The following is a 17,190-nucleotide window of genomic DNA, read 5'->3' on the forward strand; positions in this document are numbered from 1 at the left end:
ATATTTTAGCCAGTGTAGCAGTGTGGCACAACATAATTAAGATCCTGCATCACACTGAAAGTGCATAGCTTGTACTTTTCTTGGAACGGAATATCGCAACTGCGTGGGAAACCTGCTTCCGCAACTAAAAAAACAATTATAATGTTCTATGTGTGATGTATACCTTTAAATGTGAAAAAATAAAAGCATCGCTTGTAAGGGCCTTACATTTTTGCCATCACCTTAATACGGTTCAAAGCCACATCAGTTTATGAATTCATTCATTCGAATTCGCAGCGCAAAAAGAGGAGAGCGTGGACGAGAAACAGCGCTTGTGTATCTCGTCCCTTTGTCTTTTTTGTTGCGCAGCGACTTCAAGTGTACGGAGAACAAACTTGCCCAAGCATCACCTTTGACGGATTATGTTCCCTGTGTTAAATCTCATGTTAAGTGTGCAAAGTGTGATCATCATAATGTAGATTTACCGGGAGATAAGGTCTGCCATCCCCGCTTTGGGGAGCCATTGCTCCTGTCTCGCTTTCGCTGTTCTACAAGGGAGTAAGTAACCCTAGAGAGGACAATGGATGTGCTCTCGAAGGCTGAAAAGGACAAGGTAGAAACTATCATACGCAAGGCATACAAGCTGGCGTTCGGACTACTTGTCAGCACCTCGACACAGAAGCTCCTACACTTGGGAGTTTATAATACTTTGAATGAACGTCTCGAAGCTCTTCATATGAACCAATTATTACGTCTGAGCTCCACCTCCACCGGCAGAGCAATTCTGAACCAGTTGTGCCTGCGCTCACCGCTTCAACACCCCTAGGCCGATGCGACTCAGCTTCTGCATGAAATTCGCCAATTCAAAGATGTGACCCCACTGCCCCGCAACAAACGGAACGGCGACAAACGGAACGGCGACAACTGCATCCCTGTGTACACAGAGGCCGCAACCAACCCCTGGAGGAGATCTATGACCGCTGTTGTGACTACAGCTCGAGCCCTCCTCACAAGTGCATCAATTTATACCACCTATGCCCTACAGACAGAAAAAGTGGCCATAGCCCTAGCAATTGCTCAAACCCCTGCATAGATCATTATTACGCACTGCCAACAAACATGCACAACTTTCTTGAGCGGCTTCGTCTCACCCCCCGCCACTAAAATTGTACTGCAGCATCCTCCACAACACCGTGAAAGGATTATTTGGGCTCCCGCCCATGCCGACGTGCCTGAAAACGAAGCTGCCCACCAGCATGCCCGAGATCTGACACACCGGGCTAGTCAGGAGTTCTGCGAGCAGTGGCATGTCTGTCCCCTCGTGTCCTACAAAGAAATCCCGCAGCACTACCACCTGCTGCGAACAATGTACCCTTCTCCACACAAAAGCCTCACAAAAGAACAAGAAAGCCACCTTCGAGGCATCCAAACCAACACCTTTCCCCACCTAACCAGAGCCCACATTCTGGCCCCCACCCTGCACTTCTCGCAATGCCGCTTCTGTGAGGCTCCGGGCACGCTTTACCATATTGTGTAGGGCTGCGATAAGGACCCCAACCTACCCCCCTGCCCTTCCCCTTCCCCTGAACCTTGGGAGAGCACTGCCCAGCTCGGACCCTGACGACCAGCTCTGGCTGGTAAAGAGAGCCGAATAAGCCGGACGGTCTCAAGGGGTCCTGGAATAAGGACTCTTCCCCAATGCGAACTGCTTCATAGCGACGTTTACTCCTCCTCCTCGCCGTTCTTCCCTTACATTCTGGTGCCATTAAGCCCGGGAGAATGAATACGTGCTACAAAGGAGAACACCGACGTCAACTCCACTGTTGCCCCCCGTTGACCGTCTAGTCCCGCCCTCAGCTGGAGGTCGCAATGGCTGGCCCTGGCCGCTTACCTATGACCCACCAGAACCCTCTAAAGGACGCAAATATGCAACGTCGCGTCCAGGATACCACTCCTGGGATCCACTGTACGTCTCCGGAGTACTCTGGGGACAACCTGGGCACTCTGCGTTCGTCGCGGAAGGCTCCTCGCGCTTCCGTTAAGAAGCTGCTTCAGCGACCAGCTTCGGCAAGTCCCCTTACCATATGTGTTCGACTTTCTGGGGGCAATAAACGAGCTCGATCGAAATGACAGCGGACTAAGCTGAATGAGATGATAGGTGAGCGGCTCGATGCAGGCGAGATTGAACCGGATCTCTACGACTGCTTGAATTACCAGGAAAGGTTCCGTGGGGCCTTCAGTCGGCTGCGATCTACCTTGAACGAACTGTGGGCACCCAGCGATAAATTTACCGACAAGGCTATTCATCTCGTCCTGACGAACCCTTCCACGTCGTCTCGGGCATGTTGACTTGGCGAGTTGTCCAGCCGAAGTCGATTGTTTCACCCCCCGGCCGCGTATTCCCAAACAATATCCGTAGGGGCCCAGACCAACCACAACCCCTTGAAACAGCGACTTCACAGCGTGACGTCACTTTCTCTTCGTGCGCGACTTCATGCGACGTGGTTTTTTTTCTCGTTTTGGGCGGCGGCCGATGGTTTCGCTCCGTGCTCGAGGCTGGGGATGCGGCGCTGAGGAGTTGACGCACATTCAGTAGAAGTTAAAGGCCTAACCACATGCAGCGTACTTTCGGCGTTTTCTCGCGTGGCGACGTGAGCTGACGCGTGAGCAACGCCAATGTCTACGCTCGCCAGCTATCGGCGTCGACGCAGCGCGAGACAGCAGCGGAAAGCTGGCGGCAGTGGTCGGGTTTCACGTCCTTCTTGTGCTTTGGAGTCATTCTTTTCAGCAGATGAGAATCAATTTCTTTTTAACTTGCAGTTATCGGCTGCCTTGAGACAAATTGCAAGCTATTTCTGTTCGAAAGCGCTCATTCATTTGTGGCTCGTTTGGTTTTCATCGAGGAGATCGGGTATTTGCGATAGCTTTTTTTAAGTAAATAAGGGAGCTCTGGCAACTTCGCTTGTAGTATTAGCATGATGGGGCTTGGCTGCAAGATAGGTGCGTGACGACCAAGCCTTATCAACGCCAGAATGCTAGCGGCGCATGCCATTCCATTCGTTGCTACAGTGGCTTGCGTAGGGGAGACCGAGGTTTTGCGATAGCTTTTCTTCACTCAAATAAGGGGGCTGTTGGTACATCGCTTGTAGTAATAGCATAACTGCCCTCGGATCCAAGATGGGTGCGTCAGAAACAAGCGTTACCGCGGCTCAAATTTCTCAAACACGACCAAAGCAAATCACTCGACAATATTCGTTGGCAGCCTCTGCTAGGGTAGCAAATTATTGCGACCAGCGTCGCATCCTGGCGTGGGCGAGCGGTTGCACGCTCGTGTACTGGCGTTTTGTTTTGAAAGTCTATAGTCAGAATCTTGGCAAAACCTAGGTTTTTTTGCAATGAGGGTTTTACCGGCTTTTCTTTTTTTTTCAAGGCAAACAAAGGTAGCCAGAGTGTCTTGCCGTTTAACCTACAAGTGACGTTCGACGGTAACCTCAGTATCAAGGCAGCCCCAAAATTTGCTTTGCTCACACTTTGAATTCATGAAGCTGCAGTCCGTACATCACATCAAGGTTAAATCAAGTAGCAAGTAAAGTTGTGCTAAGTGCGTCTTCGTTCATCATCCTATCTTATTTTGTTCAGATTTGACGGTAACGACTTGAAATTCATTTCGCAGGATGTTTTGAAATTCATTTCGCAGGATTCATTTCGCCCGTAAATATTTTTATAAGGATAGGATCTTGTTAAGTGCAGTTCTGCTCCTAAATGACTTCAAGTAATGGCATGTTTAATACAAACGTGTCCAGCAGCGCACCGACGCGGCGGCTAGCGCGTGACTATACTAATACACTATAGCGTGTCTTCACCGGTCTCATGCCCCTGTGACTCGGCAGTTTCAATCGCGATCGAGCTCGATCCCGCTCGAACTCATTCCTGGTTTCCCAAGCGCGATCGACGTTTCCAAGCGCGATCGAACGAAAGCGGCGATACTCTCGTCCCCGGTCAGTAATGGCACAGAAGGTGACAACCTCAACTAACGCCACAAATAGTATCAAATAACTTGACCCAAATGAGCGTGCGGTAACATTTACATAGATACGTATACCTACGGCCGCGCGTAGTTACCCGACGCCGGCCGGAAGTACATTGTTAGCGCCATCTGGCGTACACGAATGCAATCGGTGCAACTTCTCCATCGCGATCGAAACGTGCCGGTTAGCGGCGGCAGTGCGTCCAGCGCGTTCGAAAACTCGATCGCGATTCACTTCAATCGCGATTGAAAGTGGCCGTGTCTGCGCTTTGCCGCCGAACGACGGCGACGCTCGCGCGACGCGTGATTTCGCGTCCATGTAGTTAAAGGGGCACTGACACAAAAATTTTGCATCTTGTTTTTTTTGTTGCGATAAGTAGCTAGTGACCTACTTATAACCTGTAGAAACCTCATTTGCTTCAGCGTGCGACGGTTGTTTAATTAGAGGCACTCTAAATGCGGCCAGTCGCAGTTTCGGTTTCAGCGAGTGCCGCGAAACGATGGATTTTGTGGATTTTGTGTGAACAAAGCTGACCACGTGACCGTCGGAGGGATATCACAGAGCAGAGCCGCCGTAGCACTGTCGAATCCGCATAGACGGCAGTTTCTGCGAATGCGCCCACGTACTGATCTCGTGAGGCGCTTAATTAAAAAGCGACCGTGGATGTGACGCAGGCGCTGCGAGTGCAAATGCTACCGCGGCTAAAGAACGACGCGCGACGCTCGAGACGGTGGGTGGCAAGACGCGCGCTGGGAGCAGCCGGCCGGTCTGCCTACAGGTCCGCCTACAGATGTGTTCGGCTTAGCCCTGCGGCGGATATTCGAGTGCCGCTCTCGTAAGCGGTGCAGATGACAATTTTTAATGCAACCCGCCATCGCATCATTAACTCCTTTCTCATGTAAGCCACCATGGTCGGGACTTGGGGACAATTTCGTGCAGCGGTAACAAGCTATCACTCGAGCTACCTGCGCCGGCCTGGGCCACTTCGCGGCCGTGGCCGCCGCCTGCACAGCGACCGTGAGGCTAGCTCAGTGGGCTTTTCGTGCCTCCGGCGCGTTTTCGCATCCAATGGTAATAAACAGTAATAGAAGCAGAGTGCCTGGAATCGCTGTAGAACTTTGGTAGCGGCCAGTTGTCCCATGAGCTGACGAAATCACGGCGCCTCCGCCGCCAACGATCGGGTCGTTCGTTCTCGAGAGCAGAAGCTCCGCCCTCCGGACCTCCGATTGAAGCGGTGAGCCGGCGAAAAACGCCGGCAGTGCGGAAGCGGCAAACACAAACTCGTGACGTGTTAGGATGTTGTTTATTTACACGATATCCTAGGGATGTCGATTGCGCGTGGTCCTCTGCTGGCTGCTCGGTTGCGTTTCGCACACTTTAAAATTGATTTTAAATATGTTCTAGGCTGTATTCACCGCTGATATTTTGCAGATGATGTTCATGTGTTCTCACCAATCTATCTCCGAATTTATCTCGCCTTCAAAATTTTGTGTCAGTGCCCCTTTAAGATTTTAACCTTTTCGGAAAGCACTCTCATTAAAGTAAGGACAAAAATTTGTTTTGGTCTTTTGTGGTCGGGCTGCTTTGCGGCGGTTGATGGTTTCGCTCCGTGCGCGAGCATGACGTACGCGCAGGGAAGCTGAAGCACGACGTATACCTTTGCATACTGCCCTGTTCTCGCTTCTCACTCTCCGCACTCTCCTGCGAGCCTGCAGACTCTCGTCTTCCATCTTGGTCCTAGTCAAGCTAGCGCTGGGCGCGGTGCCCTAAGTGCGCGCGCAGGGGGACGCTTTTTCACGTACATGTGGTCATTGTTTACGTTCCTGAAAGCGAACAATCTCGATCATTGCAGTGAAGACGACAATATTTTTTACATCTTGTGTGGTTTTTTGCATTCTGTACCGAAGCGCAGAACGTTTGCTCCCAATCAGCACACGAAAGCACACGCGTACGTCCGTCGCTCATCTCCTGTTAACATCAGCGAGCGTGTTGATCCGTTTTTATAATTGTGTCATTACCATCAAATCTGAACAAAATAAGATAGCATGATGAACGAAGACAAACTTAGCCCAACTTTACCTGCTACATGACTTAACCTTGATGTTATGTACCGACTGCAGCTTCATGAATTCAAAGTGTGAGCAAAGCATATTTCGGGGCTGCCTTGATACTGAGGGTATACTGTCGAACGTCATTTCTAGGTTAAACGGCAAGGCACTCTGGACCCCTTTGTTTGCCTTGAAAAAAAAAATAAAAGCGGGTGAAACACTCATTGCAAAAAAAACGAGGTTTTGCCAAGATTCGAACTATGGACTTTCAAATCAAAACGCCAGCACACAAGCGCGCAACCGCTCGACCACGCCACGAAAAGACGGGGGCGCCAAGAATTTGGTACCCTAACAGAGGCTGTGAACGAATATTGTCGAGTGATTCGCTTTCGTCATGTTTGAGAGATTTGAGCCGTGGTCACGCTTGTTTCTTACGCACCCAACTTGGATCCGAGGGCAGTTATGCTATTACTACAAGCGATGTAACCACAGCCCCCTTATTTGAGTCAAGAAAAGCTATCGCGGAACATCAGTCTTCCCTATGCAAGCCACGGCAGCAACGAATGGAATGGCATGCGCCGCTAGCATTCTGGCGTTGATAAGGCTTGGTCGTCACGCACCAATCTTGCAGCCAAGCCCCATCATGCTAATACTACAAGCGAAGTAGCCAGTGCTCCCTTATTTACTTAAAAAAAAAAACTATCGCAAATACCCGATCTCCACGATGAAAACCAAACGAGCCACAAATGAATGAGTGCTTTCGAACAGAAATAGCTTGCAATCTGTCTCAAGGCAGCCGATAGCCGCAAGTTAAAAAGAAATTGATTCTCTTCTGCTGAAAGGAATGACCCCAAAGTACGAGAAGGACGTGAAACCCGACCGCTGCTGCCAGTTTTCCGCTGCTCTCTCATAATATTGACATAATATATTTATTATATTTATTATATTATAATATTGACATATTTCCGCTGCTCTCTCATAATATTGAAATGGATCGAACACAACTTGTTAGGATTGTGGAATCATTGTTTTCCATCTACGATCTATTGTGCAGGCCCGATAAAATGTCAAATTTTGAGCCGGGTGTGCGCTTTGCCGCAGTGCAGGAATTTCAGCGTTGCCAAGCTCCAAAGCAGTGGATGAGGACCTTCAAGCTGTGCCACAGCGCCCAGGTGTTCGAGAAGCGTCAAATCGAGCCATCAGCGCAATGATAAGAGCCCACGTGCCGCTCAAGCTTTGGGATTGACTCTGAGACTTTCGGCGCGTGCATCACCAGAAATGACACTTACTAGAGAACATTGTTGGCAATCTGGCCGATACGCGATCGCGGTGCCAGCTGGAGAAGCTGTCGACTAGGCAGCAAGTACGGTGTGCGGTAGATCCGCAGACACGAACGTTGCGCGCGCGGGAGTGTGTTAAATGTCGTGCAAGTTATGTTGCAGTGGTTATCATCATCATGTAGATTTACCGTGAGATTAGATCTGCCATCTACGCTTCGGGCAGCCATGGCCCCGGTCTCGCTTCCGTCGTTCTTACGTCACACCCCCTACTAAACCACCATGGGTTTGAATGGACTTTATTTTGTTGATTCTGCGCAGGCCGGAGCAATCGGAGCGCACCCACTCTACTTGGCGATGCCGGTGGCAATCGGCTGCTCCTTTTCCTTCATGCTTCCCGCAGCTGGACCCCCAAACGCCATTGTCTACGAGCTCGGCAAAATGAGCATTCTTGAAATGGTAAGGCTCCGAAAGCAAGCTGCTACACCGCAAAGGCACAACCATAGCCAATATTCTCCCCTTAGGGATCCGCTTGCTCGGCTCTAATGCCAGCACGAACCTGTTGGCAATACAGCCGACTCCCAGCACGCGTGAACATAATTAGAAGAGAATAAAACCAGGTGCAAATAATGGTCTTTAGAAATAACAAGGGCGTTTTCATGACAAAGTCGGCTATCGGACAAAAAAGATAAGTTCCTGCATGCAGGAAACTCGGTAGGTTCACCGCCGACAGTTTCACAATACCCTTGCTAAGACATAGTGCCAAGAATGACGTCATGAGTGGGTCGAAGAACACTGCAAGTGGCTTGTATGCTTGGCCTGTGGCACAAATATGTGCTGTAGACACTGAAAGCGCCTAGCGACTAGCCACGAAGGGTGGTTTTTTAAATGCGGCTGATGACCGAAATAGTTACCTAGTGTCCACCGAAGCATCCGTCGCAACACTATCTACATACACTTCAACCCTGTTTCTTAAGATAAACGTCGGTAGAAGTAAGTCTTTTAAGGGCTGTCCGGCTACTTCACAGCCGTAGACTGCACCTACTACTTTAGTAACAGCTCCGCCGATGGCGTACGTCGCTGCCAACACGGGAAGTTGAGCTGATGCAGAGGTGCAGGCGGCAATCGGACACATCTAAAGACAACTTCTACAGGAATCGTGGTTGAAATGGCCTCGATGGCATTGAAACACGAGACCAGCGGTACACCAGGTCCAGGACAAGATCTAAAGAAAATGTTGCGAATGGGGATTGTAATGCGTACCATGCCGACTCCAGCAGTCAAAGTCTGGCCAAATGGGCCCATGTAGGGTGCGATATCGGAACACTCGGTTGACGAGGTAAATGACGAGGAAAATAGGTAAAAACTTGTGGTCACCGAGCAAAGGTTTATTGAAAGAGTAAAAAAAGAGAGACACTTCGGCTTCCGCACGGAATCATTGTTCACTGACATCAAGGCGTCAAGGCTTCAAGTGAACAAGGCTTCCGTACGGAAGCCGCAACGTCTCTTTTTTTACGCTTTAAATAAACCTTTAGTCTGTGACCGCAAGTTTTTAACTATAAACCTTTTACCCGACCAGACGAGATTTCGTCGAACCTTAGATTTCAATGACGAGGAAGGACAGCTCGTCAACACGGCGTCACCGTGTTGACGAACTGTCCTTCGAATCCCGTCGGTTTAATCATTCGTTAATAGAAATTGGAGGGGTCGCCGGGTAGCATCGACCCGGGCCTATAGATCGCCTTGGCGGAACGAGCTGTCATTCCGCAAAGGCGATCTGTACCACGCTTCCCTAACATTTGTCCCTCTGAAAAAGCTTCTCTCTCTCTCTCGCGCGCGCTCTTTCTCTCAAGGTAGCCCGGCTACACGCGCAATAGCTGCCTACCATCTTTGGCGCAGCTGTTTCCCTTTCTTGGCGCACACTGCGTCGACCGTTTTCAGAGCCCTCCCCGACTCCTTTCGGTCACTGCTGTTTTATTTATTGATAGATTATGAGGTTTAGCGCTCCGAAACTACACATGTTAAGAGGCGCACCGTTGTGGATGGCTTGAAATCAATTTTGACCACCTGGGAATCTTTATCGTCCGCCGAAATCTCTAGCGCAGGGGAGTTTTCGCTTTTCGCCTCCATCAGAAATCGCTTTGCTGGCGCGTGATCCCGGACTCGCGTTCCCCGTCTCGTGCCCTTTTCTGTTTTACCATCCCTGGTTCCCGCGCCCGGGCATGCGGAACCTGTATTTTTTTCCAGCGAAGCTATATATTCCTCGTTTGCCGCATATAGCGTGCGTAGATAATTGAGCGTAGACGAGAAATTTTCCACACCGAAGAGGTAGTGTTTTCTTTGTCCTTCTTGCAGTGCTCCTAGAGCGATGTTATTGCCAAAATGTTTTACCGTTCAGCTTGATGGGCTTCTGGACTGACATTTTTTCCGGTGGCTTTCACGTCCAAGCGCACACATAACACCGTTTGCACGGAAAGGGGGGTTGTATGAACAGTCAAGCTTCGCGTCCTCGCAGATGACATCCCCGTTGTGCTGGTGGGTGATTTCAAAGGGGACGTCTTATGGACTATGCGATTTGACTGCTGTTATTTGTAATCGGGCGTTTTAGTTTGGAGTGTTACACAGACGGTAAGATGCCTACGAAGGCGAGCGTGAAACGAGCAGCCCCATTTTGGTCCTCAAGAATTAAACTATAGTCCTACCAAGTTTTATTCAGCCAATAAACTAGGAAGTAGTCTGAATTTTGAGCTACAAAAAAAAAAAACCTGTGTTCCTTCACAGAAAACAAACGACCAGCTTCGCTGACAGAAGGGCACTCAGTATTTTGGCACTCACAGGGCCGCGCTTACATCACCACGCCTATCACATGCTTTGTCACGTACCGGATACCATATGCCACAGGGATGCCTTTAGATTATTGGGCACGCTAACACGATAGGTGAGCGGCGTTCTAAGATAGAAAGCAGTTCCCATTATCAACTACAAATAAATAATTACTTCAATTCTAATTCTGCCATCCTCCGTTGCGAATTTGAAAATAGTTTTATTAGTTTCTATGCAGTATGAGCGAAAACGAACCAGGTGCCAACCAGGGAGGCATCACATGTAAAAATGGTACTTCCTGAACCCTTACCTCGTAGGTGAGTGAACACAAATATGATATCGCCACAGATGGCACCGAATATAGCGCAAAAGCCTATCATTTTTCGAGAAATGTTTCTTCTAGTTCGGGCCTAATTACGACGGATTAAAATAAGCTAGAAAATAACGGCCGGTTTCCAAATTTTGCTGCGCACTGCATGAATATGCGCTAAAGGTTTCGTAGTAGTTTCGTATTGGTTTTCTATCTACCGCTGTCGTCATGATTTTTGTGTTTCTGTTTCTGTAGGCAAAGCCGGGCATCGCCATGAACATCGTGTGCGTGCTGGTGGAAGTGGCCATGATCCACGCATTAGGTTTTCCTATATTCGGCCTCGGAACGACGCCCAGCTGGATAAGAGCAACAGACAGTGCGCCCGCATATGGCATGGCAAACGACACAGCCCTTTCGATGATAAACGCTACCATCTCGCCTACAATGAACCACACATCCCCTCTTTTAACCTAGGCGACGAAAGGCTCAATAGACCGTGAATGCTGCTCTACAAACCTTGGCATTTACTTGGAACCTTCAGCAGCAGTTAGAATCATGCCGGCGTTTCTACCAGTGTAAAAAAGCGAAAGTGAAGGCAAAATGGTCATAGGAGGAGGGGAGCTTTTTCTTTAGTTTCTTGCGCTCAAACAATGATCCTACATATACGTCAAGGGTAGCGGTGGGCTACTAAAACGTGGTCGCAAGCTCAAAAGTATATTCTAACATGAAAATGTCATCCTTTAAAAATAATTCGAGGACGACGATGATGAATATGATGATTAGCAGGAGGTGGAAGATGATGATGACACTCAGATATCAAAAAATGATCAGAGAACATGTTTAGGTGACTGGTCGCATTACGAGTGACAGGCACCAAATATCGGGGCTGCACGGAATAATGGTACACTAAACTACGGGAAATATCAGTGAGGCGCGTAGCATGACTAACATTTACTCAGTGTGCGGTCACGGAGTAAATTTGTCCCAGACACTGGCCCAAGCGCCAGCAGAGCATCTTAAATAAGACAAGGAACAAAAGACGTTATTGGAGGCGCGTTTGATATTCATAATATTGCTTCTTTTCTTGTACTGCGCAAGGCAGGTGTTTTTCAGGTGTACGCAGAGCAGGCTCTGTGATGCCTAAAAGGTGTGCTGGGGCCGTGAACCCTTGTGTCTCGCAAATTTCAGTGTCACCTGTGTCGGCTCCGTTTTTTCATGAACAGATTTCAGGGAATAGGTTGTAACAATACTAGTATGTCGAGACTTCAGTTTCAGATTTTTTTGTTTCCCTGCACGAGTTCGCAGTCCCTACAGCACTATGACCCACATCATTGCGGCACTCAAAGCCTTTCGGGCACAAAACTCGCTACTCGAAACGTAAATGACAGAACGTAAAGGAGCCCAGCAACGTAGACTCCTGTTCTCTTTCTAAGCCATCCTCATTTATTTGCCATGTACTGACTACACGCAATAGAAGCCAAAGCACTGAACGCCCTATCGCTCCTTAACTGTCATTTGACTTTCATCTTACCCTAGAACATCACGCTATTCGTATTCACAACCACCGAGAATGATTCGCTCGGTAGGAACATCGTAAAAACACACATGCTCTATGTACTTCCAGGTGAATCAACTTACAAAACGTCTACAAGCAGTCATCATTTGCCCTCCACCCATTCGCCGATAAGACTCCTCCAATCATTGACGCCTTTAAAACAAACTGCCGCTGCTTTTAACATGTACGCACCATTCTTATGATGCAGACTAAACTAACCCAACATTCCTAATGTTCCTCAAAAACACACACGGCAATGCAAGCATCAGTGGCTATCACACATACGCACACACAAACCCATATGTAACAATGATTACTTGCAGTCGTTCCAAAAAAATGAACGCACACTCAGGGATACGTCGCCTTTCATAGCCAGTGTCATGTCGCTGTCCTATTTGTCCTCGTCCTGCCTAAGTTCTTCTGTAAAAAGAAGCCGTTGACGCCACCCTTCATTGGTGGCCGACAAATTAGTCTTGCCAGACTGTACAGCAAGACCGTCGACCGTCCTTCGTGCTACAGAGACTTTGCCTATAGATTCCTAACTCTCACCACTCATCATCCTAAATATTCCGTACCCAAAGAACTTTCAGCTATGCGCTTTCCAACCGGCTAAACCGCCAAAGGTGACAGTTTGTGAATAGCTTATGCGACATCTGCTGCAAACCCGCTGCTTCTACCTGAGCTAACAACATCACACGGAAAAAGAGGAAGTACTGCACTAAGCATTCATCCGCAAGCAAGAATTTTGCAATGATGCCGATGTCCCGGAATTTAAAATTAAAGTTTTGTTTTAGTAGGCAAAGTAGAACTTAAGAACTTTTCATAATCTGTACAGGTAACCATCTTGGTACCCACTAGGCGTACCAACAACTCTCTGTGGATAAAATAATAGATAAGAAAACAGTGAAGAACAACCATTCGAGTGCATCATTTCCCATTACTCGGAATGTACGTAGGTAAACTTGTAGTTGCTGCTTTTTTCACCTCGTTTCGTGTCATCGACCTTCGAAAATATCTTACACAAATTTTTCTACGCTGACTCGGCCTACACTCCGGACGTCATCTCCAAATGGACAACGCATAGGCACCTTGCTAGTCCTCGGTGCCCCTACTGTGGCAGAACAATACACCGAATCTTTTCCACCTCATCTGGGCTTGTTCAGCTTACTCGACTGACCGCGACCAGTTCCTTACGACGCACGTACGCCCGACGACTTCTGAAGAACATGTCCAACACGTCAGAAACAACCTTAAAATTTTACAGAAGATTACAGAATTCGGTCTCAAAACAGGTCTCTATAAAGTAGTATGATGGCGGATCGTTCACCCTCTCTCTAGATGTAACCCAAAACACACCCCTTGTGGCTCCTGAACGGCTCCTTTTGGATACCCCAATCATGGTCGTAGTAGAGTGCCCTCGTCACAACTTCACCTGTGCATATCGTGCTAAGTGAACGCTCACAGTGCAGTGCAGACTTTATATGAACAATCTTCCCCTCCCCTTTTCCCCGTGCCCCACACCAGGGCCTATTGGCCTCCTCCTGTAATAAAGTCATCCATTCCATTCTTTGCCTTTCACTTTTTAGAACGCAAAAAATTGCTTGCTCCAGCTACAAAGAGTGGGTGTCTGTTTTTCATAATTACGCTTGTCACAAATTTTAACCTTCGCTCAGAAATGGTTTTGTATGATTTTTATCTTTACTTTATTCACTTCCTCGAAGAAGCGGTGCAACTGGGTGGACAGCTAACAGCTCCCAAAGAGTGTTGTGCAAGTGGTGGCAATAAAATATGATTTTACTGTAACACCGCCTTTTGGTTTTTGCACTCTACTGGCTGCAGTATCAATCATCTTATGACTGCATTGGTAAGGGGAATAACTTACCTGTCAGGTACAATGCCAGCTTAAGTTGGTGACCCGAGCACGGACGGCCAGCCGAAGTCAAGGCATCCCGGACTAGGGACGCCTTCCACGGAGCGAGGCCCGCACATCAGCCTCTGCTGGAGAAATAAAAATGTTTTTCTCTCTGTCTCTCTCTCAGGTAAGTAATTTCTTAGGTGTCGCCGAGGTGTCGCAACGACGTGCAACAAACCTCGCCGGTTGACGCGTGGCCCCCACTGCCGCCGATTGTACCTCTGTCTGAGCCCCAACGCTCAGTGCTGAAGGCAGTCACGAGATCTCCTGCCCCGGCTATATCTCGATATCGGCCAGTCGACGGGGTCCTGAGATCCCTAATGAATGCCATTACCATATTGTTCCCCCGTCTGAATACACCATCTGTGGTGAGTGCACTTCAGATACTCGAGGCCCTGGATTCAGTACTTGGCAGCCTCGGAAAAGTGAGAGCCATGGCGGACGGACGTTCTTCATTGAGTGCGGATATTAAATAGGCTTCCGTTATTCAGTGGAATGCCAGAGCACTAATGTCACGTATTTTTGATGTTCCCCAGTTTGTGTTTATGAAATGCATCCCCATGCTAGTGATCTGCGAACCGAACGTATCCACACCAATTCGGATATCTGTCTATGAACTTTTTATCAGCCACACTTGTGGAGCCCGGCAAAGCGGCTCTCTTCATCAGATGTGAACGTTTTTACCTTCACCATTTTGGGGTAACTTTACAGGGGTAATGAGTGCGTCTGTCTCACCATCAGAAAGCGCCAGCTCACTTTCACTGCATACATACATGCATACTTTCAGGTCATACATACGACCTACATCTCGCTTTCAACGCAAGACGCTGGAGGACATATTAAACAGAACAATGGGTTCGTGAGAACTTAAGGTAATTTCAATGAACACCACATGCTTTTGGGAAGCCCAAACACCAACGGGCGAGGTCGGAGCCTAGTAGCGTTTGCCTCAGACCACGCGCTGTGCTTACTAAACGATGGAAGCCCCACTCATTTACGTGGAACGACCTCAGTTGTTTAGACTTAACATCTGTGTCACGACGCCTGTCGGGTCGTGCACAATGGTTCCCAGACATAGAAACTCATAGAAGCGACCACATTCCGACCTATTTAAATATAAATAGATTACAATGTTTCCTTCGATCGTGTTGTTATTCGGATAACCGATTGGTCGAAGTTTAAACACCGCACCGAAGCTGCTGTCGCTATGTGCACTCTGCCGCCTTTCGCTGACCCCGCCCGGCCGAGCCGAGGCACGGGGGCTAAATACTAGGGCTAATTACCAAGGTACGAGGGCTAATTACCCTAACATTTCGCAACACAAAGCGATAGAACACAAAAGCGCGCTCTTGGCGGCCCCGACTTCGCGGCCCTGCAGCTGCATGAACAGTGAGGAATGTGGCGGGTGCAAGTGGAGGCAATGCCGATTCACGAGCTGGCGGCAGCATTCAATAATTGAGGCACCAAAACTTAACACGGTCTTCTCTATACAGACGCAGGGAATGGGAATTTTCCAGCAAGTGCTGCTTGCGGGGTCTGTACACAGACGTCTCTGGCAGAAGAATACCGCTTCGCGCATTCGACCTGAGCAAAGTTTTCTGTCGCACGCGCTGGCGCTGGATGCGATGATTCGGTTACCTGAGATATGCGCTCTTGTTCTCCACGCCAGAATTCGCTGTTAGAAATACCGACGCAGTCGTCGCCACACATTATTTGCCGATTACCCGTAAACACGACACCATGTGACCCCTTATACTTGCCCAAAAATGCAGAATTGGCGGCGGTGACACTCTTAGCCGGTATTTAATGGAGATAATAGTACAGACAAAATTTCTAGGAACCAAAAAATTAAGAATAGGAAGTATAGATCATCAACAGCCTACTCAGGTCCACAGCAAGCCGAAGGCCTCCCCCATTGATTTCCAACCACTCCTTCCCTGCGAAGCCCGAGTCCATAGTTTACCCCGGAAGTTCCGTATTTCATCCCTGCAGTGTGTTATACATCCAATGGCTGCAGTATCAATCATCCTAGGAATGCATAGGTAAGGGGTATAACATACTTTAAGGTTCGATGTCAGGTAAGCAATTCAGTTAAAGGCCGGTACGTCGAAGCAAGGTGGATCCCGTGAGACCACAAAGTTCAATCACAACACTCTGCCAAAGAGACCTCTGCCGAAAATTTTCAAAACAGCAAATTAGTTACCAACAATGGAAGTTCGAAATTCTGCTTCCCTGTACTAAAACCTTGGCGATGAGGAGTCGAGACGAAGGTAAACGAACACCAGAAGAGTCTTAAAGATTTTCCATGAGTATGCAACGCAATTTAGAAGCCCCTTCGGCAATATTTCAGCTGCCCTGTCTACAGCCGCATTGACAATTTTCAGTTAAAAGAGTACCCCAAAGTTATTTCTACTACGTCTGCTGTTTCCATCAAAATCTAAGCTCTTACAATGTATACTACAAATATTGAGTCTATTATGAGCAAGTTTGCTCCCAGTGCTGTCAGCAATGGTGAACCAAAGTACGGGGAATGGGAATAATTTATGAGCATGTGAAGGCGAACGCCGAGTTGAAACATCTGTCGAACTGCTGCTAGAGTTAGTGTTTAAGCCTTTAAACACCGTCTGCTGTGTTGTATGGCCAACCGCTAATGTTGTGGGGCATCAGCAGCAACATCGAGGAAAATAAGCGCAAACTGGTCGCACATTTTCGCCAGAGGAAGGAGCTTTTGGAACACAGCTAGCTCTTAGAGTAAACGCGTGGCTCAGCGAGTCTGGGTCTGCCTCTTGCATACGGCGCACACCTGCGACCATCCTTAGACCACCGTGGACAGCACCCTCCAAAGCTCGTTGTGCTCTCTCGCCATTGCCAGGCGCCTCCTGTTCACCGCCATTGATGCCTTCACCTGTCAAGTGATTGTGGTTTGAGTGAAAAGAAAAGGCAATGACACCCGGTTGAGATGTTATTTAGCTCGCTGGGGGCTAAAATTGTACCAGCGGCAGCGGTCTACTTTCCTCCGACCCTCCTTCCGCACTATGGTTTCCCTTTCCGGTGCGTGACCATGGGTTTATGCTACAATTTCTAACAGCGAAGCTGCTGTGCAATTCACTGATTCCGACGTTTCACATAACTCAGTATAAAAGTATAAAAATAGAAATCGCCGGCACCGGTGCCGGCAAGATTCGAGGCTGTGTGTGGTAGATCAACGAAGTACTAGTCCTTCGTCTTACTAAGCTACTATTTCGAGTTAGCTCCTGT

General features: G+C 48.5%; 1 protein-coding gene across 1 annotated transcript in view; it reads left to right on the forward strand.

The window, feature by feature from the left end:
• The window catches only part of LOC144175528 (solute carrier family 13 member 2-like), a 51,935-nt gene extending 38,889 nt beyond the window's left edge, over positions 1 to 13,046 (forward strand). The window contains exons 10-11 of the mRNA XM_077704603.1: positions 7,654 to 7,791; positions 10,721 to 13,046. Of these exons, the coding sequence (XP_077560729.1) occupies positions 7,654 to 7,791; positions 10,721 to 10,939 (357 nt within the window). The 3' untranslated portion in view covers positions 10,940 to 13,046. The remainder of the gene's footprint in view (positions 1 to 7,653; positions 7,792 to 10,720) is intronic.
• Positions 13,047 to 17,190: the final 4,144 nt, after the last annotated feature.

The sequence above is a fragment of the Haemaphysalis longicornis genome, unplaced genomic scaffold (assembly GCF_048455015.1).
Source record: "Haemaphysalis longicornis isolate Haplotype H1 unplaced genomic scaffold, Haemaphysalis longicornis Haplotype H1 scaffold_3, whole genome shotgun sequence".
NCBI lineage: Eukaryota > Metazoa > Arthropoda > Arachnida > Ixodida > Ixodidae > Haemaphysalis > Haemaphysalis longicornis.